Below are 17,409 nucleotides of genomic sequence, written 5' to 3' on the forward strand. Positions count from 1 at the left end.
TGGAGGATATTAGGAAGTCCCTCATTGTACGCCCCTTGACTCAGTGCTATGGTCTCTGTTACCTGAGATGAGTGGCTATGGATGTTTCTCACTAGGCTCACACTGGTCACATCCGTAAGTTTGTCCCTCTGCTCCCTCACATGGGCATATCAGGAGGCCTTCCATCTAAAACTGTGTGTATCAGACTGCCCTGGTGCTTTGACCCAAAAATCCACTTTGCTCACCTCTACCACATTCCCCTTCATTATGGTCAGCTCCTTGTTGTTCCTGCCGATGAAGTCATACATAGCCCGCATGAGCAGGGGCTGAGGTTGCTTCTCAGTGGACTCCCTGTGAGGGGAGAAAAGCATCATATCAGCGCACTGTCCACCCACGGAGTAGGTACACTGCCTGCAGCTGGCGAAAAAGCACAATTTTTATAAGAGGCAATGACATGCCCTAAAACCATGCGGCCACATACCTCTTCATCGGAGGTCTGGAAAACAGCGTAGAAGGGAAGCGAGGCTGTAGGGATACCTGGTCATACATCAATCAATCCAGGATTTATAAAGTGTGGCAAATTACCCATTTCTTTAAAAGCAAGGGGTAGGTACTCAAAAAGGGGGGAAGCAATAAAAATGAATTGGAAGGTAGGAGAAGGCACTCAAAAAATGGGGGGAAAGCAGGGAGAAAGTACTTAAAAACGGGTAAAAAAGCAAGGAGGAGACAAGAGCAAGAGCAAGAGCGAGGCAGCAGCACGGGAAGAGCTTGGCCTCGGACCTTCCCAATGGTGTTGTGCTGTGGCCTCCATTGAGTAGGTCCTGGGAGGAGGCAGGGGCGCTGGAGGTGGTGGGCAGAAAAAAGGCAGCAGGCAGGAGCGGCAATGAGGTAAACAACAAAGAGAAAGCAAGGAAAATGAGGGGAAAGCAAGGAGAAGGCATTCAAAAAAACAGGGGAAAAACAAGGATAAAGCAAAGAAAACAAGGGGAAACAAGGAGAAGGACCTTAAAAAATTGGGGAAAAATCAAGAAGAAGGCACTCACAAAATGGGGTAAAATGCAAGGAGCAGGCACTCAAAAAATGGGAAAAGACAATAAGAAAGCGGTGAACATGAGGGAAAAGCAAGGGGAAGGCACTCAAAAAAGGGGAAAAAGCAAGAAGAAGACAGGAGGAAAAGCGATGCAGCTGCACGGGAGGAGTTGGGCCTTCTCCATGAGGAGACTATATGAGGCGAAGCAAGGCTAAGAGACTGGGAGATGAGAGGAAAGGAGCAATGGAGGAGAAGGAGGGTTGGCGGCTAGTAGAGATGGTGTGGAGAAACCGGGAAGCACACTAAACTGGATTGTAACTTTAAATTGAGATATCTCTGTGCCTAATACAAATTATATACACATTCAAGTGAAAAAGATTATTCCTAAAAAGTGGGTATCACTGTATTTGATATTTGTTTATTATCATTATTGCGGTACCATACCAATGAATGCACAGTGCCAGCAGGCAGGTGAGGACTAGCTCCTTCATCGTCAGGTGCTTTGCATTTCCCCATGTTTTAACTGGAGGGGATAGCAGTGTAAAACTAGGAAGACATATAGATATTAATTAATAAGGTGGCCGGAAGATCATGGGGGCATATTACCAACAAGTAGCGATATTTATCGCTAAATAGGCTTAGCGACAATTTTTTTATCGCTGCTTATCGCTGGATATGTTAGCGGAGAAAACATGCTATTAGCAACGTTTTTCTCCATTGTGCTGATGAAGCAAAGCTTCGCATTTGCGACTTGCCGAATTCATGAACCTCGTTCATGTGTAACAACGTAATAATTTGTACGTCTTACTAACGTTTATTTCATGTTTAAACGAAGTCCATGAAGCTTGCCTATGTGTATTACTAATACGATTAATTTGAGTCAATAAAATGGCCGCTGCTTTGAAATAAGTGTCTGCGCATGCGTCAGTCACACTCACGTGTCCTGATGTGTTTGCAGGTTTGGAGGGAAATAGTTGCGCATGCGTAATGCATAGCTTTGCCAGTATCGTGGTACTGCTCGTGCCACTGCTCTTGTGTTCGTATATATGTAGCTAACATTTAGACTGCATAAGTATATTTTTCTGTGATAAGTTGAAAGTACAAACCCAATGATGTGTTTTCATATCGTTATTTCTATGTATTAATTTGTTCTCGCTTACTTTTCATGTACCGCGGGAAATGGGGGTCTGACTGAGCCGAATGCCATCTTGGTGGTCCTTATTGCGCATGACCGTCCGCCTGGGGAGAAATCAACCTTGGCTGGTGGAACTTAGCCAGCTGGCAGGGATGGGCAAGATGCTCCTGAGAAACTGACCTGCGAACTCAGCAGGACAGAGTCATGTGTCCCCATTTTGAAACAATGTACACTTGTCACTGTATTTCCCTGGACTTTTCTCGTGAGAACCCCAATCTTGCTAGGCGGTGCCCAGAGATGTAAATAAGGCCTCCAAATAGTGTGTTCTGATTGGTGTGTTACCCAAATCCTACCTTAGGACCAATCCAAATTGAGGGATTCTGACACTTTGCAACATTGGGGGGGTGGTACACCGTCCCCAAACTGTATATCTACCCTGGGTTCACCTAGGGAAATTGTCCGACTTGTCTGGTTTAGCTGACCTGTCACTGACCCATCGCACTCAATAGGTGACTGAAGATACAGAGCGCTGCGGAGCACTCTGTCCGAAATTGACCATAGACTAAGGTTCTACTGAACCTTAAAGTGCTGGCGAAGCACTTTGCTGGGAGTTCGCTGACCCAATCGGGGTCTTGATCGGTAGCTGCAGAGAGGGTGGAGCGCAGGCGTTGCTTCCAAACTGCGGGTGCGGTCCTGTCCTGAGGGGTTCCTGTCCTGAGGTCCTGTCCTGATTCCTAATCTGAGTGTTTCCTGTCCTGTCCGGGGTGTCCATTCTGCACCTGCTGTCCATTGAGGGGTATCCTTACTTGAGGGTTTCCTGTCCTTAACTGACCCGTGGCCAGGGTTTGGTTTCCACACCAGTCTAGGTAAATATTGCTCTGAAATCCTTAAAACTTGCACCTTTCTATTTTTCTGTCTTTTGCTTCAATAAAGACACACCTTTGCATATGTTGATTTTCCATGCTTTTGCCGCAACTATTGAAACGTAAAGTAAATTGCATAAATTCATAACGTGTTCCCATGTTACCCTACCTTTTAGAAATCATATTTTGCATTGCAGTTTGCCATTTCCTGATATGGTCTAGAACGGCCTTACTTAAACTGTCCAAAGAACTTTTACCCTGAATGCATAGCGTTTTCTGTTGCATCTCATATTAGCATTTCCATGATTACCCTGACTTTAGTTCTCTATAGTTATGTACTTTTCGTTATCTTGATTATTGATTGCCTTATTCTTGTAAATCTCATGCTAGAAGAAAACGAACTTTAGATAAAGATTTTAAAACTTCCAGTTGTCCGTGGTCATTTACAACAGTATTGAATGTCATTTTGAGTTTGTATTTTGCTGCCTTTCCTTTTACAGCTAGCTCCCTGATCCGTTGTGGTCATAGGTACCCGTGTCGGTGGATGGTAAGTCGGGTACGCTGAGTAATAACAGTAGGGAATTCACACAAATTGGTAGCAGCCCGTGAAGTCACCCGGTCAATGTATATTGTGAATTGAAATATATGGGCCCGAAGCCGGAAACGGCGAAATTATTGGTTGGGTGACCTCGCGCGCTCTATCAGTTTTTCTGGCTAGCAGAGGATGGTTAGGGACTAGTTAAAGGTTAGGCAGGATTAGTTAGGCTAGTTAAGTCGGTAGCTGCTAGTATATTAATGCTGCTATAAGAGCGGCCGTTCCGAGGGACCTGATCATTCTCTTGTGAATACGCTGCTTTGAAATTCATGAATTGTTTTATCATTGTTATTCTTGTTCTTATATTATTATATGTACTAATCCATGCGTTTGTAAACCGTCTCGTTCATTGTTGTCCGAACTCCCCGGGGAATTGAAAAGGCAAGTGGTGAATAGAATCCATTGCCTTGAGGTCGCAGGCTCGAGGAAAGTTAGGTGCAGGTTAGGATAACCGGGAAGCACTAACTAGGGTTTTTCTGAATACGTGTGTGAATAAATGTCAGTAACGAGGTTCATTGGCAAAATTCCCATAGTGGCGTAACCTAGTAAGGGTCACATCGGAAGAGTAGCACGTTCCTCGGAGCTTGGGTGAAAGCAGAGGGGTCCGCTGGGAAACCTTAGACTCGGATATATCCCGGAGAAGTGGATGAGTTTAGGGGAATAACAGGTTCACCGATGCTAGAGTGAAGGGTAGGCGGAAGAGATCTACCCGCAGCGCGTGAAAAGTAAATGGAAGTAGTTTACTTGCAGTAAAATAACTCTTTCTCTGTCTAGACACTTGAGCACTGTGGCGAATGTGTATTCGTTGTAAAATAACCAAGCACTAGTACTTTAGAAAGAAAGTTACCTTGTGAAGGGAGGGAGTTAGCCGCGAAGCGTCTCTGACGTCACTCCGTGCCGCGCTGGGATTGGTAGAAGCAGCGGGCGGGTAGCGGGGCTGGAATTGTAAAGGAGGGGTGAAGCGCCGGAGCGTGAGGACAGTCTCACGAAGGGGCCGCGCACCCATTGGCCGAAATTATTTGAACGCGTGCACCTCATTGGTCGCACGGAATTGCAAGACGCGTTCTGATTGGAGGTGACTTTGTAAACAGAGTTAAGCGTAGACATCGTATGTGGCACTCGTATTGTCCAGAGACTAGACCCGATCCAAGAAGCCAAGGGTTTGAAAGGGATCAGTGGAAAGCCAAGAGATACGATATTATGTACGGAACTAAGAGAAAATTGTCCCTTGTAAATAGGGTAAAGAATTATTTCAAAACGGACAAACCGATTAAGTCCAGAGAGGGCGTTATTGTCCCGCCACCGAATACTCCCGCCTCGTTCATGATGTTTGACCGAGGGTACAATACCTATGTGTGGTTGGAAAATTGGGTAAAATACACAAAAGATGACGGAATATTGGCTTTTCTGTTAGACGGTACTTTTAATGGTAGGATTTTATTTAATTTGAGAACCCGAATGAATGAATTGCATCCCAGACCGAGACTAATGCAGTATGAGGCATTAGAGGAATGGGAGATTGAGGCTTTTGAAAGAGAGAAACCCCGGATGGACAAAGGTCTGACCAAGTGGTACCCAAGGCTGAAACAAGAGACCAGGGACAAAAGGATGAAACAGTGGAGACAGAGCATGATTGTTGAGGGTCTGTTTCCCATGATGCCAGCGGGTACCCCTTCTGCGGGAGAGAAAAAGACAGAAAAGAGTAAGCATTGGGGAGCGCTTGGGGAGTCAGACGATGAATTATTAGATGACATTTTTACGCGAAGCCCGCCCCCTTATAATGAGGGAGCCCGACCTTCCAGTACAGGAGAGAATCCCCAGCGTCCATCTATTAAGGAGGAGGACAGATCCCTAAGTAGGGGGGGAGGTGGCCAGGTACTGCCCTATTTTGAGAATCCCGGACCCGCGGAGGTACGAGATATATATCCTAGAATGCCCGTGAGCCAGGAGGAAAAATATTCCCGTGAAAGAGCCTTTTTCCCCAGACCTCTTTATGAAAACGAAGAAAAACCATTAAGTTCAGGAATGCCCTTTTTACAGCCTCCATATGGGGAAGAGCGCAGGTCATTTGGCACAGGAACTTTGTTCCCTAAACCAAATTATGGTGGAGGACCAAGTGAAACGCATCCTACTGCCCCGAGTTTTACGCCTCACCTGACCCCACAGATAATACCTGACCGAACCTTAGGAAGAGTACTGGATGAAAGGGAGCAAGAGGCCATAGCTAGACAGAGGACAGAAATAATTCAGAAGATCTCCCAGTTAAATGCCAGTCCTGAGGCTTTGACTATTCCGGTAACAATCGGACCAGTGGTTCCGTTGTATGGGAATAATCAAGGAAGTCCAAACCCTCCAGTTATGAACCCAATCATGGCCCCACCGAGGCAGGAGCCCTTACTGATAGACGATCAGTCCAGTGAGTGCGAGTCCGAAGTTGTGTTTTTGGACCTGCCAAACAAACAGACCGGGAAGGGAGTGCAGAAGAGGCATAATCCTTTTAATGCGAAAGAAATTAAATTAGAATCAACGTCAGGTACTAGGAGTGTTTCTTTGGTAACTCCGGAAGAAATTGAAAATTGGAGTCGTGAATTAGAAAAACAGACTCCGCAAACGAAACCTTTAGACCTCTACAAACTGAGGGTAGAAATAGAGGAATTAATGGCAGGAAATGTGGGATTAGACAGGTTAAATACCTACTCTGAAGAAGAGTTACTGTTTATGTGTAAAAGCCTTACCAGAAGTACCAGGGTGCTCCACGAAAAGTTGACAGACACTGCAGCTAGTATGGGGGTAGATATTTCAAGATCCAAGCCCTTACAAAAACCTTACAGAGCTGAATTCTCAGACAAAGATATAGAGAACTTGAATGTGTCAGGGAAAAAGTTGCAGATTAAAGAGTTGCTAGCAATTTTGCAAAAATGGGGAGACGTGGAAAAATGGAAAAGCAGGTGGGCACGAAAGAAAGATGAGGCCCGATCCAGACAAGCGACCCCTGAGTTCCCTTTGAGAGAAGTAGACAAGCCCGAAACATTATGTCCCATGCGTGAAGTACCAGGTGGGAGGTATGTGCACGTTCCATGGTCCAGACAGGATATTGTGTCCTTTACTAACGATTTCCCGAAACTGCGCGAAAAGCCAGTTGACTGGTACCGGCAGGTGGAAAGGTTCGTAAAGGTGCAAAAATGCCTGTGGAAAGACCTGGAGGGATTTTTCGACATTGTGGTCCCGGTAGATCTATGGACCGAGTGTAAAATAGCAATAGGATGGCCTAGTGAGGAGTACCCGAGGGACTCTAACACAGGGGAGCCGTCGATTGAAGTGATGAAAAAATACGAACAAGTAATTCTGCATTTGAAAAATAAGGTGCCCGCAAAAGAAACTGATTGGACCAGGATAGATAGAACCATGCAGGAGAGAGACGAGACAGTGCACTCCTATTATGAAAGGCTGTTGCAGGTGTTTAAAACATACAGTGGTATAGATAACATCGAGATGAAGGATATGACGCATTTCATTTACAGGTTTGTAAACGGTTTAAGGCCTGAAATTTGTCAGTGGATAAAAGATAACAAAATTTGTTGGCACTCCAAAAAGATAGACGAGGTCCTGCGGTACGCAAAGTACTGCGAGGACGAGATGGCAGAAAAGAAAAAGGCTCTCAAAGAGAAGGTCATGTGGGCTCAAGTGAAGCTCGCAGAACAGCAGGAAAAACAGTTGAGTAATATGGTCAAAAACACTCAGAACCAAAGTCCTGGGGGTGGGTGAGGAGGTAAGCCCCGGCCCAAAATGAGCAGGGAAGAGGCTATGAAGAAATTTCCCTGTCACCAGTGCGGAGAAATTGGACACTGGCGTAACGAGTGTCCTTATTTGCCTGACGATAACCCCAAAACACCTGATTTAACTCCACAGACGCAGAAAGAAAGACCAAGAAAGACTCAACCACAGGTAAAAACGGTTCAGGTGCCCCGAGCTCCAAAGCAAGTACATAGGGGAAAAGCGACAGAGGGTGATGAAATAGAAGTCTGGGAAAGCAATGAGAACAGAAATGCAGCAACTTCGCAGTATTTGTTAAACGATACCTTCCTTTGTGATGACCAGTACTGACGGGGCCTGAGAGGGGAGGACGAGGAGTGCGTACTTGGCGCCTCCTTGCCGGTAGACCAGTCCGGACCATACATTGAAGGAAAGGTTGACGGAAATGATGTCACTTTTCTGTTGGACACTGGCGCTACCCGTTCTACTGTGAGAACAGTGGACGTTCCAAACCTACCCCTCTCGGGAGAAGCCATCCAAGTAGTAGGTGTATCTAATCAATTGATTAGTACTCCTGTTACCAAGCCCATGGAGATCTCAATTGGAAACTTTAAGGAAATGCATAGATTTGTCGTTTGCGACACCAGTCCAGTGAACTTACTGGGACGTGATTTGCTGTGCAAAATGAACTGTACCATCTTTTGCACACCAAAGGGTGTTGAAATTCAGACCCCAGATGAAGACGGCATTTATAAATTAATGTTAATTAGACCTGACTCAGAAATTAAACGAATGACCATGCAGGATTTGCCCAAAGAACTCCAAGAAGCAGTGAAGCCAGAGGTATGGGACTTTACTGGGAAAGATGTAGGGTTAATGAAAAACGTGGACCCCATACAGATAGCCATCAAGGACAATGCAGTATACCCCAATACTAAACCCTACAGGATGAATGCAGAAGTGAGAGCAGGTGTCACTCTGGAAATACAGAAATTGCTAGAAGGAAACATCATACAGGAAGTAATGAGTAGCCCATGTAACTCACCGATTATGGGTATCAAGAAGCCTAGTGGCAAGTACAGAGTAGTGCAGGACCTACGAAAAGTCAACAAGATAGTGGTCCCCTGCTGCCCTATTGTCCCAAACCCAGCAGTGATTCTGTATCAGATTCCCTGGGATGCTGAGTGGTTCACTGTGATAGACCTATGTCATGCATTCTTTTCCATTCCCTTGCATCCAGATAGCAAATTTCTTTTCTCATTTGCCTTCAATGGTCACGTGTATGTCTGGAACCGGGTCCCTCAAGGGTACACAGAGAGCCCCTCTATCTTTAATCAGATCTTGAAAAAATGTTTGGAAACTTTGGTCTTACCTGGGAACTCTGTCCTAGTGCAATACATAGACGACCTCTTGGTGGCGTCCAAAAGTCATAGGGATTGTGTGATTGACACCATTGCCCTACTGAATCACCTGAGTGAGAAGGGACATAAAGTGGCCCCTGACAAATTACAGTTCTGTGCAAAATCAGTGAAATATCTGGGGCACCAGATAGAGAAAGGGGTCAGGAAAGTGACTTCAGAAAGAGTGAGAATAATTCAAAAGATGCAGTTACCCCGTACTCAGAAAGAGATCAGAATGTTCCTGGGAGTGATAGGATACTGCAGGCAGTGGATTCTGGGATTTGCAGTCCTAGCTAGGCCCTTGATAAAAATGACCAAGAGAGGAACACCAGATATTGTAGAATGGGATGATGAAAGCTTAACAGCCTTCACAAAACTGCGGGATTGTCTGTGTACAGCACCTGCATTGGGAATGCCAGACTATTCCAAGGAATTTGCCCTATTCTGTGACACTCGCGATAATTGCGCGTTGTCAGTCCTGACACAAGAACATGGCACAACCAGAAGGCCTGTGGCATATTTCTCTGCCACCCTGGATCCAGTGGCGGCTGGATTACCAGGTTGTCTGAAAGCAGTAGCTGCTACCTGCGCAAGTTTAGAGCAGAGTGAGTCCATTGTCATGGGACATCCGGTAACTGTGTATGTCCCACATGGAGTGGTAATTTTACTGACCAGGACGAAGACTCAGTATCTCACCCCTAGTCGGCTGACTAAATACGAGAGGATTCTTGTGGGTGCTGCAAATGTAAACATTGTTAGGTGCAGTATTCTGAACCCCGCCACTTTGCTCCCCGACCCAATGGATATGGAAGGTGGAGTGGATGATGAGCATGATTGCATTGATTTAAGAGAGTTCAACACCAAGCCACGCCCAGACATTAAAGAAACACCATTGCCTGTGCATGACAAGGAATTATTTGTAGATGGTTCATGTCTAAGACATGAACAAGGAGGCCTGAGTGCTGCCTATGCGGTAGTCTCCTTAACCAAAATTGAAGAAGCAGGTTATCTATTTGACGTAAAGTCTGCACAAGTAGCCAAATTGATCGCTATGATAAAAGCTTGCAAAATTGGGAAAAACCTACGCATAACAGTGTATACTGACAGTCAGTACTGTTATGGGGTTGTGCATGACTTTGGCCAGTTATGGCTACAGAGGGAGTTCCTGACTTCATCAGGTACCCCTATTTGAAATGGAAAAGTGGTTCAAGACCTTTTAGAGGCAATCCAGTTACCAAAGGAACTGGCAGTGGTAAAATGTGTTGCTCATAAGAAGGGTATGGACACTGTATCACTGGGAAATGATTTTGCTGATCGAGTGGCCCAATGGTGCGCCAGAGATCGGTATATCATAAATCCAAAACGAGGGGGGCCAGGAACCAGCTGCCAACTTCAAGTGTTTGAAGAAGTGCCTACATGGGATGAAGTGAAAGAGTGGCAGCAGGCGGCACCTTGGCAAGAGAGAGAGAAATGGAAGGAAGATGGGTGTAGACCAAGACGTGTGGATGGTGTCATCTTGGGCCCAACTGGTATGCCTGTGTTACCTAGACACTTACTTAGCACGATGGCGAGATTGATACATGAAGGATCACACATTGGTAGGGACGCCATGATCCTAGTGTTCCAACAGACTTGGTACAGTAAAAAGTTCAGGAAAGTAGCAGAGTCCCTCTGCCAGAGGTGCCTGCCATGTCAAAGGATGAACGCAGGCAAGAAAACTGCGGTGGAACTGGGAAAAATTGGGAGGTCAGGGGGTCCCTTTGTGAGAATACAGGTTGATTTCATCACCATGCCCCGTTGTGAAGGGAAGCGATATGTCCTTGTCATGGTCTGTTTATTTTCGAAGTGGGTGGAAGCCTTCCCTACTCCCCAAAATGACGCAATGACAGTAGCTAAGTGTTTGCTGAAAGAACTGATACCTAGGTTCGGGGTTCCAGTCACTATTGAATCAGATAGAGGCCGACATTTTCAGAATGATGTGATCGACGAACTCTGTAAGGCCTTTGGAATCTCACAAAAGCTTCACTGTGCATACCGTCCAGAGGCTTCTGGAATAGTGGAACAAGTAAATGGAACTAGCAAAAACAGACTAGCAAAACTGTGTGATGCATCTGGCATGACCTGGGTGAAGGCCCTGCCCTTGGTCCTGATGGGACTCCGAAGTGTTCCTGACCGCAAGACAGGCCTAAGTCCCCATGAAATCCTGATGGGAAGAGTGATGAGACAAGCATGGGTGCCAGGAAGCAAACTGTTGAGTATTACTGATGATTTGGTGCTTGAATACTGCAAGAGATTAGGTGACCAAGTGCGTTCTATCTCTCGCCAGATCGGAGAAGACGCCATCCTCAATCCAACGACTCCTCTCCACAAACTGGTCCCGGGGGACTGGGTCAAGATAAAGAAGCATACTCGGAAGAGCTGCCTGGAGCCCAGGTGGGGAGAGAAGCGTCAGGTGATCCTGGTAACAACTACAGCAGTAAAGTGTGCAGGGGTTCCACATTGGGTACACGCCAGCCACACCCAGAAGGTATTACCAGACGAGGAGCCTGAAGAAGAAGGGCGTCCAGCAGAGGACTCTGCAGGAGCCAGACCAGAAGTAGCTGACGACGTACAGCCCAGTACCAGTCGAGCTGCAGAATCAGCAGACGTTGGCCCAAGAATAGTTGATAACGAACTACCAAGAGCCCAGCCTGCTGAAGGGGTCCAAGAAGCTGAGCCAGAAGTAGCTGAAGACGAGCTGCCGAGCATATGGCCAGAGGAGTGGATACCATTGATTGATCTCACTGAAGACCCCATTCGAACAAGTGAGAGACTTTGGGAAGGTAGAGAGTGGACTAGAGAGGAAAAGCAAGGCACAGGCGAAGAACCTCAGGATCTTGAGATTCACATCAAAACTGAGGAAGGAGAAGGTCAGACAGGGACAGAACAAGTGATTGATACAGAACAAAGGATTGATACAGAACAAGTGGTTGATACAGAACAAGTGATTGATACTCCTCCACTGACTCCTGATGTCGGGAAGGGACAGACTAGACATAGCGTAATAGTTCGAGCAGAAGAAAGTCCAGAGATCGAAGTGCTTGAGCAGGATCAGATAGGATTAGAAGAACGTGTTCAGGAAACAGAAACAGAGACATTTGAAAAACAAACCAAAGACTGTCCTGAACAAGGCCAGATTAGTAACCAGGCAGAAGAAATAGATGCTAGCCCTGGAAACAGTCAGATAGAAGAGGAAGAAACTGAAACAGAATTGCCACAAACTAAGGAGAACAAGAGGGCAAGAGAAGAAAACGAAGTCCAAGTACCAACTAAAAGACTTATGAAAAGAAAGCACATTGAGCCTGGATTTGTCAAGAAATTGAGGCTAAGGATAAAAACGGTAGAAGAAAAACGTGCAGAAGAAAGGAGAAGTGCTCGCATAGCTAAGCAACAAGAAGGTACCTCCAAAAGAAGGAGTGATCGAATAAACAGACAAAACAAAAAGTACAAGTCACCTGAATGGACACTTGTTTTGGAAGAATTTGAAGATCTTGATCTAACTGACGAGAGCGACGGAGAACCCGTCCCTGAGTACTCTGCCGAAGAAGAAGACGAGCCACCGTGAATTTGCACAAAGTAAGCTACTCGTGTAAAGTCACAAAGAGGGGTCGAGAAACTTCTTCTGAGCCAAAATGTCTGATTCAAGCGTGAATGGTAGACCTAGTCGCAGCTGTTGCAAAACATGCTGCAAGGTATGTGTATGTAGTATAGTTATACTGATATTAGTTTGGATAGGACTAACAGTGTTCATTCCCTTTGCAGTGAGCAAAAATACTAATCTTTACCCTACTGAAATTGTAAATACTGACAGCGAGGAGCTGACAACACAGAGTGTAGCGAGACATGAAAGAGCACTGAGACAAACAAAGCAAGACTTAGAAGCATCAGATGAGGGAGGACTACATTATCATGGAGTTAAGAACAGGACACATTTAAATGTTTTCGCAAACTTGTTAATACACTATGTAGAGACTATGGAAATTGAAGATTGCTATGTCTGCATGAAGCTACCTACCTCTGTAGCTGAAGGCGTGACATACCATCACCTGCCCTTGACATATCGAATCTCCTGTAGCATTTTAGCAAGCTTATTTTACAAAAGAGGACCGTTACAATACTATTACTCTAACAATGACGTGATCTTTTCTGAACTTCCTATACGTGGGAACTTGAATCCTGTACATACCAAAAGTGACGTTACTCGCTATATGGGCGAATACTTTCTGACTATAGGTAATATCGACATAGGTGACGCACACAGAGATAACTTGACTTGTTCTTTGCGTGAGCAGGAAAAGATGTTCCTGAACATGGCAGAGAAAAGGAGAATAAAAATACAAAGAAAGGCAGATGACGAAAGACAGAAAAGACCAAGATGGGCAGAGAACATGGAAGGGCGGGTCCTGCTCTGTTGCTGGATTTTGAAAAGAAAGGCAAGCTATGTCTTCACCGCGAGAAGACTAGCTATTATAATAACATTTTCATTGGTTCCAGTGAATGCGAACATAATTACAAGGTAATTGGAGGTTGGGGTTTCAAAAATGGGTCAGAGCCTGTGTTTCCTGGAATTTATTATATTTGTGGGGACAAGGCTTATTTCAAATTGCCGGATCACTGGTATGGAAGCTGCTATTTTGGCATTGTCTTCCCGAAAATATACCATGTGAATGGAGTTGCTGGAAGCAGTGAAAATACTAATGGCTTAGTGCGTAGTAAAAGAGAAAGTGTAGGTGAAATAATGGGTAGTATTTTCAGTGCACTGATACCTGGAGTGGGAGTGGTTCTGAACACTCACAGAATTTGCAAATTGTCCACTATAGTGGATGTGTTGTGTACTGACACAGCTCATGGATTTCTGCTGGTCAATACCGAAATGGTTGCGATCAGATCAATGGTTTTGCAGAACAGACTTGCTCTTGACACCTTATTAGCGAAAGAGGGCGGAGTCTGCCGGATGTTGAAGGCGCAACATTGTTGCACTTATATTCCGGACAAAAGTGTACAGCTCAAAAGATACGTGAAAAACATTACTAATTTGGAAAGGGAACTTAAACCACTTGAGGTTGACAGTGCCTGGAAGAGACTGGTAGATGGTCTCTCAAATGTAGGTCATTGGCTTGCTAGCGTAGGTAAAAGCTTATTGTTCAAGGTACTGATGCCAATTGGAATTATAGGTCTCATCCTATTCTTCATATTTGTCTGTTGTAAATGCTGTAAGCACACCAGAAAGCATCAAGTGAATGCGAGAGGGGTGAAACGAAGTGTGGATGAGCTTGAATTGGAGGAGATAAAAAATCAGATATACAAAAGGGTGAAGAATTCTCACCCTACCAAAAATGAGAAAGAGAAGTTGAACAGATTGTTGGAAGAGATAGAGTTGTATAAGGTGTGAGAAGTTGGCATCTGGTTCCATTTATTTTGTGATGATAGTAAATATCATCAAAGAGGGGATTGATGAAGCAAAGCTTCGCATTTGCGACTTGCCGAATTCATGAACCTCGTTCATGTGTAACAACGTAATAATTTGTACGTCTTACTAACGTTTATTTCATGTTTAAACGAAGTCCATGAAGCTTGCCTATGTGTATTACTAATACGATTAATTTGAGTCAATAAAATGGCGCTGCTTTGAAATAAGTGTCTGCGCATGCGTCAGTCACACTCACGTGTCCTGATGTGTTTGCAGGTTTGGAGGGAAATAGTTGCGCATGCGTAATGCATAGCTTTGCCAGTATCGTGGTACTGCTCGTGCCACTGCTCTTGTGTTCGTATATATGTAGCTAACATTTAGACTGCATAAGTATATTTTTCTGTGATAAGTTGAAAGTACAAACCCAATGATGTGTTTTCATATCGTTATTTCTATGTATTAATTTGTTCTCGCTTACTTTTCATGTACCGCGGGAAATGGGGGTCTGACTGAGCCGAATGCCATCTTGGAGGTCCTTATTGCGCATGACCGTCCGCCTGGGGAGAAATCAACCTTGGCTGGTGGAACTTAGCCAGCTGGCAGGGATGGGCAAGATGCTCCTGAGAAACTGACCTGCGAACTCAGCAGGACAGAGTCATGTGTCCCCATTTTGAAACAATGTACACTTGTCACTGTATTTCCCTGGACTTTTCTCGTGAGAACCCCAATCTTGCTAGGCGGTGCCCAGAGATGTAAATAAGGCCTCCAAATAGTGTGTTCTGATTGGTGTGTTACCCAAATCCTACCTTAGGACCAATCCAAATTGAGGGATTCTGACACTTTGCAACATTGGGGGGGTGGTACACCGTCCCCAAACTGTATATCTACCCTGGGTTCACCTAGGGAAATTGTCCGACTTGTCTGGTTTAGCTGACCTGTCACTGACCCATCGCACTCAATAGGTGACTGAAGATACAGAGCGCTGCGGAGCACTCTGTCCGAAATTGACCATAGACTAAGGTTCTACTGAACCTTAAAGTGCTGGCGGAGCACTTTGCTGGGAGTTCGCTGACCCAATCGGGGTCTTGATCGGTAGCTGCAGAGAGGGTGGAGCGCAGGCGTTGCTTCCAAACTGCGGGTGCGGTCCTGTCCTGAGGGGTTCCTGTCCTGAGGTCCTGTCCTGATTCCTAATCTGAGTGTTTCCTGTCCTGTCCGGGGTGTCCATTCTGCACCTGCTGTCCATTGACGGGTATCCTTACTTGAGGGTTTCCTGTCCTTAACTGACCCGTGGCCAGGGTTTGGTTTCCACACCAGTCTAGGTAAATATTGCTCTGAAATCCTTAAAACTTGCACCTTTCTATTTTTCTGTCTTTTGCTTCAATAAACACACACATTTGCATATGTTGATTTTCCATGCTTTTGCCTCAACTATTGAAACGTAAAGTAAATTGCATGAATTCATAACGTGTTCCCATGTTACCCTACCTTTTAGAAATCATATTTTGCATTGCAGTTTGTCATTTCCTGATATGGTCTAGAACGGCCTTACTTAAACTGTCCAAAGAACTTTTACCCTGAATGCATAGCGTTTTCTGTTGCATCTCATATTAGCATTTCCATGATTACCCTGACTTTATTTCTCTATAGTTATGTACTTTTCGTTATCTTGATTATTGATTGCCTTATTCTTGTAAATCTCATGCTAGAAGAAAACGAACTTTAGATAAAGATTTTAAAACTTCCAGTTGTCCGTGGTCATTTACAACAGTATTGAATGTCATTTTGAGTTTGTATTTTGCTGCCTTTCCTTTTACAGCTAGCTCCCTGATCCGTTGTGGTCATAGGTACCCGTGTCGGTGGATGGTAAGTCGGGTACGCTGAGTAATAACAGTAGGGAATTCACACAAATTGGTAGCAGCCCGTGAAGTCACCCGGTCAATGTATATTGTGAATTGAAATATATGGGCCCGAAGCCGGAAACGGCGAAATTATTGGTTGGGTGACCTCGCGCGCTCTAGCAGTGCTAAAATATCCAGCGATAGCGGCGAAATGCGTGAATATCGCTGAGAATACAGTGATATTCACGCATTAGCGACAAAATGCTCTTAGCCATGTTATCCACCTCCCATTGGATAACATGGCTAAGAACTGGTCCGGGCAGGTGTTAGTATTTGGAGATATTTGCGCTTAGCGCAAATATTTCCAACTCTACGCCTGCCTTGCTAATAGGCGATAGCGACGTTAGCGACTGCTTTCAGTCGCTAACTGGTTGGGTAAGCCCACCTTGCATGTCATTAGCGATAAACATCGCTGACATGCAAAGCAGGCCCCAAACCGCTCGCTATCGCCTAAAAGCTGTCGCTAACATAAGGTAGCGACAGCTTGCTAATAGGGCGATAGAATTATCGCCGCTTAGCGGCGGAAAACGGCCGCTAAATTGGCAATAATTGCCTATCGCCCCCCTTGGTAATATGCCCTGCGGTCTTTTACTCCTATTATCAGTTTGGCTTGAACCTAAATCCAACAAATCAAGGAAGTTCTTAACAGATATTAGGGTTGGTCGTGATCATGCAACGTTGATCTGAGCAATTTATATTGATCAACTTGAGTTCCTTCAATTCCTGAGAGCGGCCATAATCCATTAGTGGTTTGCTATGTTCTGCACATGTGGAATTTGTGTAACACTTCTGTTGTGGCTCAGCACACCTTAGGGGGTTAAGGTTAGAAACCTGAAAAAGCTCAGTTGGGGCATTTGGAGAAGTGCGGCTCACTGGTTAGAGCGGCAGACTCTGAAGCAGAGATCAGGCCCGGGACCAGGGTTCAAGTCCCGCCGCGGCAGGGTCTTGGGCTCAATGTCCGCGGACTCGATAATTCTCGCATCAGCGCCTACTCTAATCATGGGTCCCACGCTGCAACTCTGGGCAATAGCTTGCTTAATCTCCACAACGGCCCCATCAACACTGGGATGCCTGGCTTCACATTGGGGGTGCCCAGGAGAGGCATCTCGCAGGGAGAGCCAGGAAGGGTTCCACAGCGTTATACAGCGCCGGGACGCCCCGTTGGGGCAGCTGTGCGCTTTACAAAATATACTACATTTACATTTGACTGCTGCAGCTTAATCTTCGATCTTGTGCTCCGACCCCAGCTGATGATCTATACATTCACACATTTTAGAGGCAGCCCTGCAGCGCTTCCCACATACGCA

The 17,409-nt window shown here is 45.4% G+C and overlaps 1 protein-coding gene across 2 annotated transcripts in view; it reads right to left on the bottom strand.

Moving 5' to 3' along the window:
* The window catches only part of EPS8L3 (EPS8 signaling adaptor L3), a 196,698-nt gene that overhangs the window by 26,630 nt on the left and 152,659 nt on the right, over positions 1–17,409 (bottom strand). For both annotated transcript variants that reach the window (XM_078644784.1, XM_078644786.1), the window contains exon 16: positions 225–330. In XM_078644784.1, the coding sequence (XP_078500910.1) occupies positions 225–330 (106 nt within the window). The remainder of the gene's footprint in view (positions 1–224; positions 331–17,409) is intronic.

Source organism: Lissotriton helveticus, chromosome 5_1 (genome assembly GCF_964261635.1).
Source record: "Lissotriton helveticus chromosome 5_1, aLisHel1.1, whole genome shotgun sequence".
Classification (NCBI taxonomy): Eukaryota; Metazoa; Chordata; class Amphibia; order Caudata; family Salamandridae; genus Lissotriton; species Lissotriton helveticus.